This window comes from Polypterus senegalus, chromosome 1 (assembly GCF_016835505.1).
Source record: "Polypterus senegalus isolate Bchr_013 chromosome 1, ASM1683550v1, whole genome shotgun sequence".
NCBI classification, from domain to species: domain Eukaryota; kingdom Metazoa; phylum Chordata; class Cladistia; order Polypteriformes; family Polypteridae; genus Polypterus; species Polypterus senegalus.
This window is the reverse complement of record NC_053154.1, coordinates 255,818,307-255,834,249: the sequence shown is the minus strand read 5'-3', so window position 1 is coordinate 255,834,249 and position 15,943 is coordinate 255,818,307. Positions and strand designations below refer to the sequence as shown.

The 15,943-nt window shown below is 37.5% G+C and overlaps 1 protein-coding gene across 2 annotated transcripts in view; it reads left to right on the top strand.

Moving 5' to 3' along the window:
* cdhr1a (cadherin-related family member 1a) overlaps positions 1–15,943 on the top strand; it is a 94,481-nt gene that overhangs the window by 56,896 nt on the left and 21,642 nt on the right. For both annotated transcript variants that reach the window (XM_039772371.1, XM_039772381.1), the window contains exons 9-13: positions 1,165–1,243; positions 2,343–2,443; positions 3,071–3,274; positions 7,941–8,093; positions 8,451–8,615. In XM_039772371.1, coding sequence (XP_039628305.1) covers positions 1,165–1,243; positions 2,343–2,443; positions 3,071–3,274; positions 7,941–8,093; positions 8,451–8,615 — 702 coding nt within the window. The remainder of the gene's footprint in view (positions 1–1,164; positions 1,244–2,342; positions 2,444–3,070; positions 3,275–7,940; positions 8,094–8,450; positions 8,616–15,943) is intronic.

Genomic DNA, 15,943 nt, shown 5'->3' with positions numbered 1-15,943 from the left:
TGTAGTATTTGGCTGAATCTGAGCAGATCGTAGAGGCCTACACACTTTAAAATTTATTCTGCTACTTCTGCTAGCAGTCATATCATCAAAAAATGCCAGTGACTGACTTCCATTCACAGCCATAAATGCTCATGGCATAAAACTGCCTCCACTATGTTTCACAGATGATGTGGTATTCATTGGATCATGAGCTATTTCTTCTCTTCTCCATACTCTTCTGTTTCCATCATTCTGGTACATATTGATCATAGTTTCCTTTGTCCAAAGAAAATTATTCCAGAACTGAGCAGGCTTTTAAAAAATTTTTTCTGGCAAAGTCTAATCTGCCTTTCCTATGATTGAGGTTTACCAGTGGTTTGCACTTTGTAGTAAACCCTTTATATTTACTTTCATGAAGTTTTCTCATGATTGTAGACTTTGGCAATGATAGGTCTACCTACCAGAGAGTGTTTTTGGTTTGTCCAAGTGTTTTAAGGGGGTTTTTCTTCACCAAGGAAAGAATTCTGTAGTTTTCCAGCACAGCTGTCTTCTATGATTGTCCAGGTCTTCTGGAGTAGCTGAACTCAAGAGCATGGTCCTTGTTTTTAAGAATGTACCAGATGGTTGATTTGACAACTGCTCGTGTTTCTGCTATCTTTCTGAAGTATTTGTTTTGTTTACTCAGCTTAAAGATGGCCTGTTTTTAATTGCATTGACAGTTCTTTGAATCTCATATTGTGAGTTCACAGCAACAGCTTCTGAATGCCACACTTGGGAGTCAATTCCAGAACTTTTATCTGCTTAATAATTAATGAAATAAAGACTGCTCAAATACCTTGTCAGTCAATTGTCCATTAACTTTTGAGCCACTGAAAATGGGGGGACTATGCAGAAAAATTGATATTGTTCCTAAACGACTCATACAATATTTTTGCAAAACTCCTTGGATTACAGCTGAAAGTCTAAACACTTCAATTGTGATTGCTTCATTTCAAATCCATTGTGGTGGTGTACAAGGAAAAAAATATGAAACCTGTGTCAATATTTAAATACTTATGGACTGTATTATGGACTGTATTCGCAGAAAGATAGCACTATGTAACCATCATAATAATACCATTGTCTCAGAATGATGCTAGCACAAGGAAAGATTAAAAAGGAATTATTGCTTCATTTTATTACCAGGGATCTGAAGTTTTTACACTTACAGCCCATGATGGAGACAGAGGAAACCCTAACAGTATCAACTATTCAATTATCGATGGTAAGAAATTTAACTATATAAAAGCATTTATGTGAATATCCGCCTATTTTGCATTGCACTACTATGACCAATTATAATATATATTTTCAGAAAATAATGAAAGGGGTTATGTTACAAATAGCCACAGAAATGAACAATATTAAAATTGATTATTTGCTATTACAGTTAATAAAGGGGAAGGGCCACTCACCAAAAATTAATAAAAAAAATGTAAACCTGACAAAGCATTCTTTATGCCTTTCAAACATTTCTCTAATTATATCACTGCTTTAGGAGTAAACTCAGCTATTAGTAAGGTATTGTTTAAAATCAAGAGGATTTTAATATTGGTTTTATTTTTTATTTTGTTCATTTAATGATTTTTAGTGATTTACTTGACAACAGCTCCATAATATCTGATATACTAATCATTATAACAAGCCTTCCTCCCGCTATTCTTCTTTACAAAGTAATAAGTGTTTTCTGAATTATTGCACTATGTTAGCCATTTAAAGTTATGTTATTCTTTTGTTCTTGTAAGCTAGTAATTCCATGAAAAATGCAATGTGGCAGTTGCCATTAGGATAACATAATTATAAACTTGTCTCCCTTTCAGAATTATTTAACATCTCAAATAATATCAGCTATTTCAGTGGTTCTCAAACTGTGGGGCGGGCCCCCCTAGGGGGACGCGAAGTAACAAAAAGGAGGGGCGCAAAGATGTGAAAAAAAGAAAACAAGAATGAAAAATATGAAAAATGCATCTATTGAAACCTAAACAAATTAACTTAAACTACATTCTGATACTAGAAAAATAAATATAGAGTTAGATAAATGTCGATAAAAGTTACGTAGGTATAATAAAATATGCATCTATGATAAATCATTAATTAAAAGAGAACAAATTGGTATAAGTGGGCTCCTTTCAAAAAAACATTAGGGGGGCGCGATTAAAACTGTTATGAAAACTCAGGTTGCAAATACTTAAAGGTTGAGAAATGCTGAGCTATTTATACAGAAAATCTTTCAGTTTAAAATCTATTCATTCAGCAATAAGAAAAATGTATATGTGAACTTCATTTACATTAACATTGTTGCTTATGTTCACTTTTTATTCTAGGAAGTGATGGGTCATTTGTTATAAGTAACACAAATGGTTCTGTTATTGTTCTTGATGACCCCATCCATCTCAAGAAAGAGCTGTATGAACTTAAAATACAGGTAGGTTTTTAGTAAATGATGCACCCAAGTGTTGTCTTAAATACATATAGAGGAGCTTTGTTAAAAATTTCCTTCAGTGATTTTTAAGAGATCAAAAAAACATTTAAAAAAATATATTTTAAAGTACTACACAAAGATACATAATTCCAACCCTCCATTCATCAGTTTTCTGACACATCTAATCCAGTTCAGGATTGCTGGAGAAAGACGTCTGTCTTGATAAACCAACCCTGGGTGGACATCCAGCCAGTTACAGGGCACATGCACACCATACTGTAACAATTCAGAGTCACAAATCAGCACAACTTGCACTCCGTTTGAATAAAAACCAAAGAAAAAACCCACACGGACATACAGTGAAATGTACACAGTAATCACTAGACATGAATTTAAACTCAGACTTCTGGAGATATGAAACAGCAGTCGTTTCAACTGCACTATCATTCCACCCAATCAAAAATCCCTGCCTGTGTTAGAGCAAAGTTAAACCCAAGTTCTAAGAAACCGAGCATATATACTGTACCAGATTTATATTTCCCAAGTTAATATGCATTTACTTTCTTTGAAAAGAAGAGTCAAAAGCTTTACAATGGCTTTCATAACATATTTTTGTCTTTCTGTTTTAAGGCTACAGAGATTGACCCAGATGGGAAGCTGGGTGCTCACTGCACAACAACTTTGACCATCCGAGTAGTGGATTTGAACAACCACCCTCCAACGTTTTATGGAGAGAATGGACCTCAGAGCAAGTTTGAACTTAACATGTATGAACATCCACCAGAAGGAGAGATATTAAGAGGCCTAAAAATTACAGTTAATGATTCTGATCAGGTGTGGATATTTATAGGCTTTTGCTCATTCCAAAATATATGTTCCATTTTCGCTCAGATACTTTAAGTTCATAAATCTTGTAAAATTATTCATGTATAAAAAACACAAACAAATCTCAATTAAAATTTTTTACATTCATTGTAAATATAGGTCTTAGAGTGCCCTAACTTTAATTAAAATTGTGCCGAGGTTTCTGAAATGCCTGGAAAAAGTTTTAAGCATAATTTAAAAGCTGTAAATAATGCTCTATGCATTGTACACTCAGACGTCCTTGGGGGAGTTTTTCATTTAACAACTCCTGTTGTTAGTAATATTGCAGCTGCAAGATAACCTTTAGGATCAGCAATTGCGTTTTCTTAACAATATGCTCAACACATATTGTCACTTGCCAGAAGTAGCATGCATATTTTTAATTTGATGAGTCGTTAAGCTAATTGTATTTTTTCGCTTATCATGTAGAATACTGTATGTGGTTTTCTAGCGATGTTGATCATTTAATAAGGCTCATAGCAAAAAGTCCGGTAAACGTCCTTTGATAATTCGATAAGGCAGATGCTGTGAAGTCCTTTGCTTACGACACCAAGGGAGCTTTTTATGCAGATTGTTGGCGCGCAACTAGATTATGTTATGCAAGTGATTAAATAATTCCCTATAGGAAATAGGATAATACAAATAAAATAGAGTTTTAGTGAATCATAAGTAGTTGCTAATCGGAGGTTATAGCCTCGCTTTCCCTAAAAAGACAGCTGTGCTTATCCTGTAATAAAGGTCTTTCCTTTTAAAACTACAAAGATGATTCCATTAGCAGATTTCCCTCTATGGTTTAAATAATCTCTCATTGTTTTTAGTTTATTTCAATTAAATTAGCTTATTGGCATACATATTCATTTGAATTAAATTATATAACACAATTGTTCACGAAAGTAGAAAGAAGACTGAGGCTGCTGTAAATATGTAAACATTAATTGACCTTGAAATGTGAAACACATAAATATAGACACTTTTTATGTTTCTATAAGTAATAATACCTAGGTAAAATTGAAATATAAAGATGTAAAACAATCTTATAGTAAAAGATTATTTTTTAACAAATGTTGGATATGTCCATTGTTAAATTTTGATTCATGCAGTGGTAAAATATGCCCATAGACATCTAGTGTAGTGGTGGAATGACATAATGAAACTGTACAGAAGAATTATTTGCATATGAAATTTATATCCCATGTGAAATAGAGCGGCCCGGACACACACAGGCGGACACCGTTTGAGCCAACACCCCACGTTTATTTACAGTCCTATTATATATAGAGTCTTATGTGCACAGCCACCAAACCCCACAGTCTCCACAAAGTCCAGGCTCTCAATAGCCACTTTCTTCTTCCCACACACAAATCACACTTTGGCCTCTCCTCGCCTCCTCTGCACCGACCTCGTCTTCCTCCTCACCCAACTCCAGCCTTGATTGCAGGGCGGCGGCTGATTGCTGACCGCACCCAGCCACCTGTGACACCCAACAGACAGTATGGTGAGGCAGTGATTAGTACTACTACCTCATGGACCACATATTCTGTTTCCCCGTTCTTCTAATGGTTTCCATCCTACATCTCAAAGATATGCAGATTCAGGAAATGGAAAACTCTAACAGGTCCCAATATTAGTGAGTGAGTGAATGTTTGTGGGTGTGCACATGTTCCCTGCACCGGACCCTCCCAATGTGTGTTTCCCACATTGCACCTAGTGATGCTGGTGATAGCTTCTGGTCCTCCAGGGCTCTGAACTGGATTAAGGAAGTTTGGGAATGTTATGCTACATTGTATGTTTCTCAGTTCTTGACTCTTTAACTTTGTGTCTTGGTCATTTACAAGAATTAGCCCTATAACCAATACATGCCTCTTTTCCCTTTCCTCTTTGTAATTAGAACATACTAGCAAGTTTTCGGCTATGTACGAAATCTTATGCTTTACTTTCGGATATATCTTGCTTTGTTGTTTGTCTCTGGATGTTTCCATTACAAATGGAATTTGTCTTAAGTCTTCAAAATGTGCTTCTTATTAGATAATCTTCACTTACTACTATAAGCTTACTGTTTTATATGTGTGCAAAATGTGCATTAATGCAATCTGTGGGTGAATATGTAAATACACAAAAGACACATAAATGAATGCATAAACATTTAAAGCACACATTACAGTAACCAAATGATTTTTACTTTGATTTGCTATACAATAATTAGGCATTTGAAAAATGTTTTAATTAATCCTTAGATTTCAAAGAGTTCATTATCGTGACCATGTAAATTGAAAAACTAAACTTGAACAAATAGAAAATAAAAAACAAATTTTGATATCATTAGCATTATTGAAGAATTTGCATGTTCTCCCTGTGTTTGCATTGGGCTTCTCTGGGTGACCTACTGCATACTCCCAGTACATATTTGTCTTTTCAATTGCAACTAATTAAAATTAAAAAAATAATATTATGTGTTCATATGTGTACGTATGGGTGTGCTCTGTTGTGGACTGGTATCTTGTTCAAGGATGAGTCTTGCTTTGCTGCTTGTACAGTTGTAGACAGACAGACAGACAGACAGACAGACAGACAGACAGATAGATATGGTAGTCAAAGTAAGATTTAAGAAGAGAGTGAGATAGATAAGGTCCTGTGAGATCCAGAGTAGCCAGTATGACTGGAAAAAATGCTTTAATGGGAATGGGCCCATATTATTCCAGAGCCTGTACCTGAGAATTTAAATAGCTCTATCCAATGGAGAAGCACTAGGTGAATGTAATCCTAGAGAGAAAAGGCTGTAGATTCTTTAGGAGCCAATGGAAACCAATATGAATTAGTGTCCCAGATGTTTCATATGGCTGTTCACAATCTTAGAAACAATACTAGTTATCTCTGGAAGTAATGTTTAAGTGGGGCTTCTGTATGTAGTCATTTCTTGTCAAAAAACTGGGGGGACATGAATGACAGATCTCTGGCAGAGAGGAAGAGCAAGCATGTTTGGTGGGGCAAAACCAGATAATTACACTGGTTTCCCTCATCTATTAATTCCATTGGCTGTGTTTGCAGGTCCACAATGAATTGTTAGTCTTTTATTATTTAGCAGTCTGTCTGTTTTTGTTACCATCTTGTATTTTGCTTGTCCTGCTCCATCTTTTAAAGAATGTGTGACCCTGAACAAGTCACTCATTAGGTTAACTGGGTGGTGATGACTATAAAACAGTAGCATTTGTAACAGGAGAGGGCATTGAACAGAGTTTACAGCAGGAATGCAGGATGTGCCTGTTCCTGTCCAGAACTATAAAATGGATGGATCTGAGGAAAATGCCATAGATTATATAATAGACTGATACAGTATGCTAGGTGGCAGCACTCCTGTGCTAGTACATCCATGCAATCAGCCATGGAGTACATTGGGAATTGTAGTCCTATTGGGCAACCCTGCTAGGTGTCATGGGTGCAGCTGATCCATCCATTTTATAGCTCTGGACGGAAACAGGCACACCCTTCATCCCGACCAGAATCTCAGTCCAATGTCTTCTCCTATTACACAGTATAAAATAAAATACTTTTAGTTGTCAGTAAGATCTATGTCTTTGACAAGATTGTGGTTTCAGGAGCTGGTATTTGACAATTGTAGGTAATTATATATAAAAGTACAAATAAATACAGCAATTTCTCAGTTTAAGGTTTGGATCATTTATGTTATAATAAATATGCAATCAACCTCAATCCACTGAAAATTTGTTTAACTTGTTTCATGAAGAACAATGAGTATTTTAGTAAAAGTGGATTGTTAATATTAGGTTTAGTGAAACCTCTAGACATGAAATAGGATAGAAAATAATGTGCCCTGAATATTCTGTAGTTCCAGCTAATCCCTTCCCTATAAGCTGGGTGACGACTCACTATAAGCTGGACTGACACTTTATTTTGCCTATTTTCAGGAAGGAGAAATATGCATTAGGCGCTCATCTTGATGTTCTCTCTTTAACTTGTTTGGTATGCTTAGCCTTTCAGAGGACCACAGTGAAAACTAGAGGCTTATGGCATTTCAAAGAAAGGCTGACTCTCATTATGAGCTCAGGAGGCTTTCCATTTAGAAATGCCCAATGAACAGTTGATTATGGGGAATGACTGACTGACATTGACTTGCCATAGTCAAGATCAGGATTGGAAACATTTGATGCATCATGGAGTAATTATGTTATGAGATTTGGAGAAAGCGAAGAAGCCAGATTTCACCTTAAACGCAAAAGGGTATCTGATCAGATGTTTCACTGTAAAATAGATCATAATGTTTGGTGTTAAATTTATTTTGCATTGCTCTTTTGTGTTGGGTTCAAAAGCATAAGATCATAACATATGTCTTATATTTGGGCACGCCTTAACCTGATGGTCCTGTGTGGTTTGGTATATCAATCACAGATCAAAAATATTAACAAAAATCATCTACTGCACAGTAAAGCTTAAATAATACATTTCCACTCTATCATGTTATGTGTTAAAAGTCTTAAAGTAATGATGTACACTCTGAAAGATGCTTTTTATCATTAATTTTAGTTATTTTGAAGATTTTAACTGGAACTAGACAAAGAAAAATGTTCTGCTTTTGTTATAATAATTTTAACCTTCTGTTTTTTTATTCTTCCTTTTGTAGGGTGCTAATGCTAAATTTAACTTGAGGTTGGTGGGCCCTGGTGGTATTTTTAGAGTTGTCCCACAGACTGTACTGAATGAAGCACAAGTTACAATAATAGTTGAAAATTCAGCTGCAATAGACTATGAAAAGTACCAGCTTTTAGCATTCAAGGTAAGAATTGGTGACACACGCATAAGCAAAATATTAAGCAGCATTCAGGAAAAATCACAGACCTGCAGGGTCACTTTAAGGTTTGCTGTATATTGATTCACCAAATATATAATGCCAGTATAGGCTGCACTTTTGACCTTGCAATATGAAAAGGCTTTCACAGTTCCATTATCCCACAGGATACAAGCTGGTTTCCAATTTGCATCTAATCCTCTCTAAATATTTTTGGATTTTATCTGAGATTATATTTAAAACTCAATTCACACTGCCATTGATTATATAATCCTTGGACAGATTGTCTTTTTTGTTATTAATTTGACGGATTTCAGTGTCATTTTTTTTCTCTTTTTTTTACAGCTTCTAGCTGTTGAAATTGAAACCCCGGAAAGGTTCAGTTCTACAGCTGACATTATCATACATCTGCTGGATACCAATGATAACATTCCTAAATTTTCCTCAGACTACTACATTGCTAGAGTTCCTGAAAATTCCCCTGGAGGTTCCAATGTAGTTTCTGTGACAGTAAGTCTCAAATATTTTAGAGGTTTATTTAGTTATGTGTGTATCTTTTGAGCCAGTGTCTGGTTCAGGGTGAAATCAAGCTCTGTCATATTTGCTATAAAGATATGTCTCAACCTGAAAATGTTTTACAAATATTGAGATACATTTCATTTTTCTATAGAGATGAATTGAAAAACCTTACATTTGTTTATTATTTTTTCATTGTTCAAAATATGCATTCTTTAACAAAAATATACTAAAAACATGTAATTCAATACAAAAAACCATAACTTTTAAAAACTAATGGGTCCCAAAAATAAATAGTCGGGAAACACAAAAACTGAATGACTTCTAACGGCTTAGAGGTTCCATACATTCACTCCTATTTTCATAACCCACATCACTACATATTTGTATTGTTTTAAATACTATTTACAGTAAACATAAGGTAGGGCAATGCAAGAAGCATAAAAATATTAAATATTTCCTGATACAACTTTTACTTATTATTTTTTATTTTTAGTTTGGTGTCACAGATATCATTAATAAACATATCACTGAACTTTTTCCTCTTCTTAGAGCAGGAATTCACAACAATACCAGATAGCAATAATGGGGCAAAGGTGCAGCTATCTTTACTCCATCAAGTGTTTTCTGCAGCAGCCTGACTCACTCTCCACCTCTGCTCCTGTTGTCACACTCTGCCTTTTTCTTGAGAAGAGGTTTAACAATTAAAATCTGGCAAGATCTAACAATTAAAATGCATGTGACGCTACACATAATTTCTTTCATCAAAACAACTTAAGGTATGGAACTTATCTTCAAAGTGGCCGTGAAACACATTTGACAGATTTATGAAAGGCTATGGTTGATTGCCGTAATCACCTTAGGTAGAGAGGGAGAAAGTGCACTTTTTGAACTGTGCAATAAGTGTGATGCATCTAAAATATTTCAGTCTGCCAGTTTTTGAATGTTAAGTAATTAACATATATATATATATATTGTGGAGGACTGCCGGCTTCCCAGGCTGGTCCGCACCCCCAGGCCGACAGGAGGAGCTCTCCCGACAGCAGGATCGTGCCCCGAGGTCCAGCAGGGCCTTATGGACTCTGTAGTGTTTATACACAGCCCTGCTGGATACCTTGGGGACCACCAGGAGTCACTGTGGGGGGACTTGTGAACTCTGTTGTGCCTTATGACCCGGGAGTACGTCACGGTCACGTGACGGGAAGGAATGGCGTGCTCCCGGGGTGAAGTAAAAGACTGATTGCCCTGACCCAGAAGGAATAAGGAACTGTGGACTGCTGGGACAGGAACACCTCCGGGTCAGGGGCTATAAAAGGACGGTGCCTCAGTCCAGACACTGAGCTGTGTTGGGTGGGAGAGGAGCAAAGTGTCTGGGCGAGGAGGAGTGGTTTATTGTGAGAGTTTATTAGTAGAAGAATTGATTTATTGAATGAGTAGTGTGGAAGGTGCTTGGTGCACTGTGGAAAACAATAAAGAGTCTTGGACATTTACCTGGTGTCTGGAGTTGTACCTGAGGGTTTAAGGGAGCACTAGCGCCCCCTACTGCCACAATATATATATATATATATATATTTATATATATATACTGTACATATATACACACACACATATATATATATATATAGACTATATAGACTATATATATATATATAGCTACAAAGATGAGACATACTCAGATGCAGGTTTGGGGCAGCCACCCGTATATTCTGGTATCCTGGCTACAAAAGTCGTTATTTCTTACAGTAAACAGCACTGATGTGCATACCATTGAGTCCATAACAAGACTGAGGGAAAAGGGAAAAAGGGCAGGCTTTTAAAGGGGAAGACAGGAAGTGAGGTCATAAAGATCGGGCACATGTTCTTCACTCATTGGATCAAGCCCAGACGTGACATCAGAGGGGCCGGAGATTGTAAGGTCTACTTCCATTGGCTCGGTCCCGGAAGTGACGTCAAAAGAGCCAGGTGGAATCTCCCGGGAATGGTGTACAGGAAAGGGAGAAAAAGAGTCATTGCACTCTGCCACATCCCGGCATGCCTCAGAACTGCCTTCACTCAAGTCCTTTAGCTGCCTCCTATGTGCATGTGTGTGACAATATATATATATTTTTTTTTTTTGTGGCATCCCGACCGGGATGTAATCATTCTAAAAGGACCTGGGGAGGGAGTATATGCAGGGTATTAACCGGGAGTGCTAGATGGTAGCCCCCCTTGGGTTGCAGTGATGCCTCGGACTCCTGCAGGGCTCCATGGGAGTTGGAGTGTGATACAGCCCTATTAGGATCCGTGGGCGCTGCCAGGGGGTGCTGCAGCTGCTGCTGTCCTTATGGGCAGCTCTTCCACCACACCCGGAAGTGCTGCCTGAAAGTGAAACAATGAGCACCTGGAGCACTTCCTTATAAAAGAAGCCAGCAGCCACTACTTGGGGAGCCAGAGTTGGGTGGGAGTAGACGAAACTTGTCCAGAGGAGTGGAGGTGGAAAAAGAGAAGAGAAAGAAGAATTGTATTGTGCCGTGACTGTATTGTGCTTGTGGGAGACGGGGGAAGACGTTTCCCATGAGGGAAAAAAGAAAATAAAAAACATGTGTGCCTTGAACTTGTGTCCCACGTCTGTCTGTGTCGGGTTTGGGCACGATGTGCCCCCTGCTGGTCCACAATATATATCACATATATATATATATATATATATATATATATATATATATATTGTGGAAGTTAAGCACCAACACAGACCAGCAGACCACAAGTGCAAAAACAACATACTTTTATTTTCTTCTTCAGTCCCTTCTTAATTTCTCTTCTGTCATCTTCTCTCTTCTCTGCTGCCTTCACTCCTCTCCTCGCAAGCTTTGTCCTCCTTCTCCAGACTCAGGCTCCTCAAATGGAGTGAGGCAGTGTCCTTTATACCGCACATGGACGTGCTCCAGGTGCGCTCCAATTAGCTTCCAGCAGCACTCCTGGGTGTGGAGGAAGTGCTGCATGGGCACCCAGAAGTAGTCCAGGTACCCACTGGTGGTGGCCATAGGTCCAAGCATGGTTGAGCTTGCAATTCCTTTTAATCAGTGTGTCAGGTCTGGAGCAGAGCACCATTTTGGGTTGAGCTTTCGTCCACAGGGCCTCAAACTTTTAATACTCTGATTAGAAGGGTAGGAGTCAGTTGCCCTCACTAGGCATCTTCTTGGTGCTGTTTGAACAGAAATTGACGATACCATTAGTGTCAGTGTCCCCTCACATGCTGTGGTGGTATTACTTACCATGGATGAGCTGGGCAGATGATCCTCAGAAGTGCATGTGCAACACAGGTGAACACTTAAAGACAGAGTTAGGAATACAAAAATCAGTCACTCTCTTGTTGTGACCCGCTCGTAGTGGCATTTAGCTGTACATTTCTCCTACGGTGATTGCAAAAGTGTTCAATAAGAGTACAGCCTGTAATTTCATAGTGTCAAGTCGCAGGTAGCAGAATCACTGTTAATTTTTTAGTAACATGAAAGTCCATAAGTAGTGAGTGAGCTTAGACCTTTGATCCTCTACCCAAATCACCTTTGCATATAAGAACATATGAATGCTTGAAACAAGCACAGTCACGAACTAAGACACCATAACTGGATGTTGAAATGGTTTGAAAAATGGTTGTACATGCAGCTCAGTTTTACTACTACTTTATTTATTCCATAGTTATGTATTGTCTATATTAAATGTATTCATAAATGTATGTATTAAGGATGAATAGGTTTAATTTGAAAATTATTTGCAGAAATAAATAGGATTATTTTAAAGACTGGTGTTATTTTCAGTTTCCCAACGAAAGCAAATTCCAGGCATCTTGTTTGAGCTTTGCATTGTTTTATGTTTCCCAAACTTCCAAGTGTATAAATTGATTTCTGCATATTTTCATTTTCATGAACACTTTTAAGAAGTGTTGCCCTTTTATTGAACTTTTAAGCCCATTTTATACTTGCATGTTATACTGCCCCAGTTTTGCTAGCCTCATAAGTAGGCATATGTACTTAATACAAGTAGATAATGACCTCCTTTTTTTCAATGACTTATTTTGCAACCTTTTAATATGTTTTTGTCCAGCGTTTACAACCATTTTAATAATAAATACAAAGTAAACTAAGACAAAGAGTTAGAGTTAGGCTTTGGTATTGTCGAACTCAGAAGTACATTTAGTACTGGTAATCTAAAGCTTTTGAGCCTGTATTAAGAAAAACACCAGTAAAAGCAATTTTTTTTCAATGTAATATCCCTTACCACTAACGCACTTGCTATAACATTCACTAAGCTTTTCTTTGCCGCTAAAACAAAAGATTTTTCCCTTGATTATTGAAAGAGACAGACATGTGAAAAGCTCTGTGGCACTAAAATTCATCCCCTTTTAATTTTGAGGATAACAGGGCAAAGAAACGATGTACAAATACCGGGCTTCAGATCCCTGCCACACTGATGTGCCATCCTCTAATTCTGCTTTGCAAGTGAAGCCATATTTAAATCGAGATGCTCTTGTCACTCCTAGAACTAGAAGGGATGGTACTAGAGGAAATCTAAATTGTTCTTACAGGTAGCTGTCTTCCTGTCTGAAGGAAAACATTTACAAGACTGTGTCACATTTAAGTTATTCCCCTGTGTACACTTTAAATCAGTCCCCATAAAGGACTTATTATACTCACATTTTTGATTCATGTTTGTGCAACTTCTTGTAAAACTGACTTGACGTCTTCATCATTGCCATAGCATGCACCATGTTGGTAGCCCTTCAGATGGGGAAACAGGTAACAATATTATGGGACAGGTCTAGAGAACAGAGAGAACAGAAAGGGTGTGGCATCTCATTCACATTTTGCAGAGCTGAATTTAACAACCAGACACTGTGTGAGGGAGCACTGTCGTGAAAAAGAAGGAGGATAGCTGACAGCTTTCCATGTCACTTCATTCTGATTGCAAATGGAAAAGTAAAACATCATAATGTTGCTTAGTTTAAGTGGACCTTGGAAGGCATGTAATAAATGTGGACTATACCCACAACATCCCAAAAACTTGTGCACATCATCTTATTGGGACTAGTTTGAATCTTGAACTTCTTCAGTGTTGGAAAATCACTATACTTACATTGTTTTGGGACTCCAATTCATGATATTCTTTTAAAGTTTCAACCCCCAGTTATGAAACACTTCTTCTAAATTCATTAGGTCAAGAGTCTCTTTGGACCAATGGATGTGGTGACTCTTCTTTTCAAGATCATTTTGATCATGTCTAATTGTTCATGAAGAATAACCAGCCCCAGTAGTGTCTGATATCACATGCATCATACCTTCTGTATTCTCCATTACATATTGGTCCATAGTGATGTTTTGTCTGTTTCCAGAGCTTGGGTCATTAGTGTATTTTAGCAGAAAGAAGCTCATCTTTGAGCACAAAATCAGTACCAGAGTTCAGACTGAAAACATTTTGATCACCTCTTGTAGTTACATGACTTGCTCCAAAAATAAGTTGAATTGTGTACTTAGGTGTAATCAATTACAGTAAAGCTCCCGCCGACCCCCTCCCATTCACTGGCACAAAAATTGAAAGACCCTATAGATCAGGCTGTTAGATTAAAGAAAGGAGGATCTGGCACAATTTAGTATATTGTACCTTTGATACTAGATTCTCTTATGATTAGCACAGTTGGTCATCACTGCAGAGTGTTTAGGAGATGCCCTGAACTATAACAAGTACAAAAACCTATAGTGTGAAGTATGAAAAGCGGCCAATGATGAAATCAGAAAAAGAAAAGAATGAAAATATCAAAAATGTCGTGATTTTCAGCATGATAAGCAGAAAGGCTGACTGTCCAAAGTTATACACTTTGGCATTATCATTTCTAGTGGCACTGTAATGTCTATAACAGTACTAACAAAGAGATAGACAGATAGAACTGGGATGTTTCATATATGATTATGCTTATTTACTAGCACATTTAGTCATTCAAAACAAATGATCATAGAATATCCTTGATACCTAATATGAAATGCCATATCACAGGTTAAGTGGAAGAAAGCAATGTGTTGATATAGTGTAATGTATTTATAAAGCACAGGAGGTAAGCTATAAAATTATTTAAATAATTTACAAATATTACATTTACAGTGAAACAAAACTGAAAATATCCATCCATCCATTATCCAACCCGCTATATCCTATCTACAGGGTCACGGGAGTCTGCTGGAGCCAATCACAGCCAACACAGGGCGCAAGGCAGGAAACAAACCCCGGGTAGGGCGCCAGCCCACCGCAGGGCACACACACACACACCCACTAAGCACACACTAAGGACAATTTAGAATCGCCAATGCACCTAACCTGCATGTCTTTGGACTGTGGGAAAAAAACAGAGCACCCGGAGGAAACCCAAGCAGACACAGGAAGAACATGCAAACTCCACGAAGAGAGGACACGGGAAGCGAACCCAGGTCTCCTTACTGCGAGGCAGCAGCGCAACCCACTGCACCACCGTGCCGCCCAAACTGAAAATATAACTAGAAAAAATGTTTGCATTAAAATCTGGGAGAAATAACTTTTAAAAATGAGTGTCTGTCTGTCAAAATGTTTGAGATTCCAAAACAATCAAACTTGTAATGTGCAATTTAGATTGTCTTCCATGGTGGGTAAAACCTGAAATTATTTTAGTATACAAAAATGTATTCTGTACTGGCAACACTGGGTATAAGAAATAAAACAGGACAGGACATGGTGCCAGTCTATCACAAGGATGACACACACACTCTCACACTGAAATAGGGCCAATTTGGAATCACCAATTACCCTTATCTGTGCATCACTGGGGATGTGAGAGGAATACTGGAATAACTTTTATGGTAGGATGAACATGAGATCCCAGGAAACAAACGCGGCAGCGAGCAGCACAGATCTTTTTAAGGTTTTCTGTCAGGAGCCGCCAGCAGTACAGTCAGTGTAGCTTAAATGGTGCAAAAAATTCATTTCTAATTTTTTAACTCATTATTTGGGTAAAACCAGAATGAAAACCATAAATGAAAATCAATATTTTTTCCCTATATAAAGTTCGCTCGCCGAGTTTCTAATGGCATTTTTTTCTTTATGCCTTCCTTTTTTTATAGCTCAGCTGTGCCAATATCATGCGCAGTTCTCGCACATATCATGTTGCATGGCAGCACACTGCATCCTCCACACAAAATGATGATACCTGTGGTTTTAATCAGTGGAAAAGGGCACAAACACAAAATGGTATCATAATGGCATCATCAAGAGAGTGGTAAAAATCAAAACAACAAGAATTTAAAATTAATAACCCCTCAAAACAA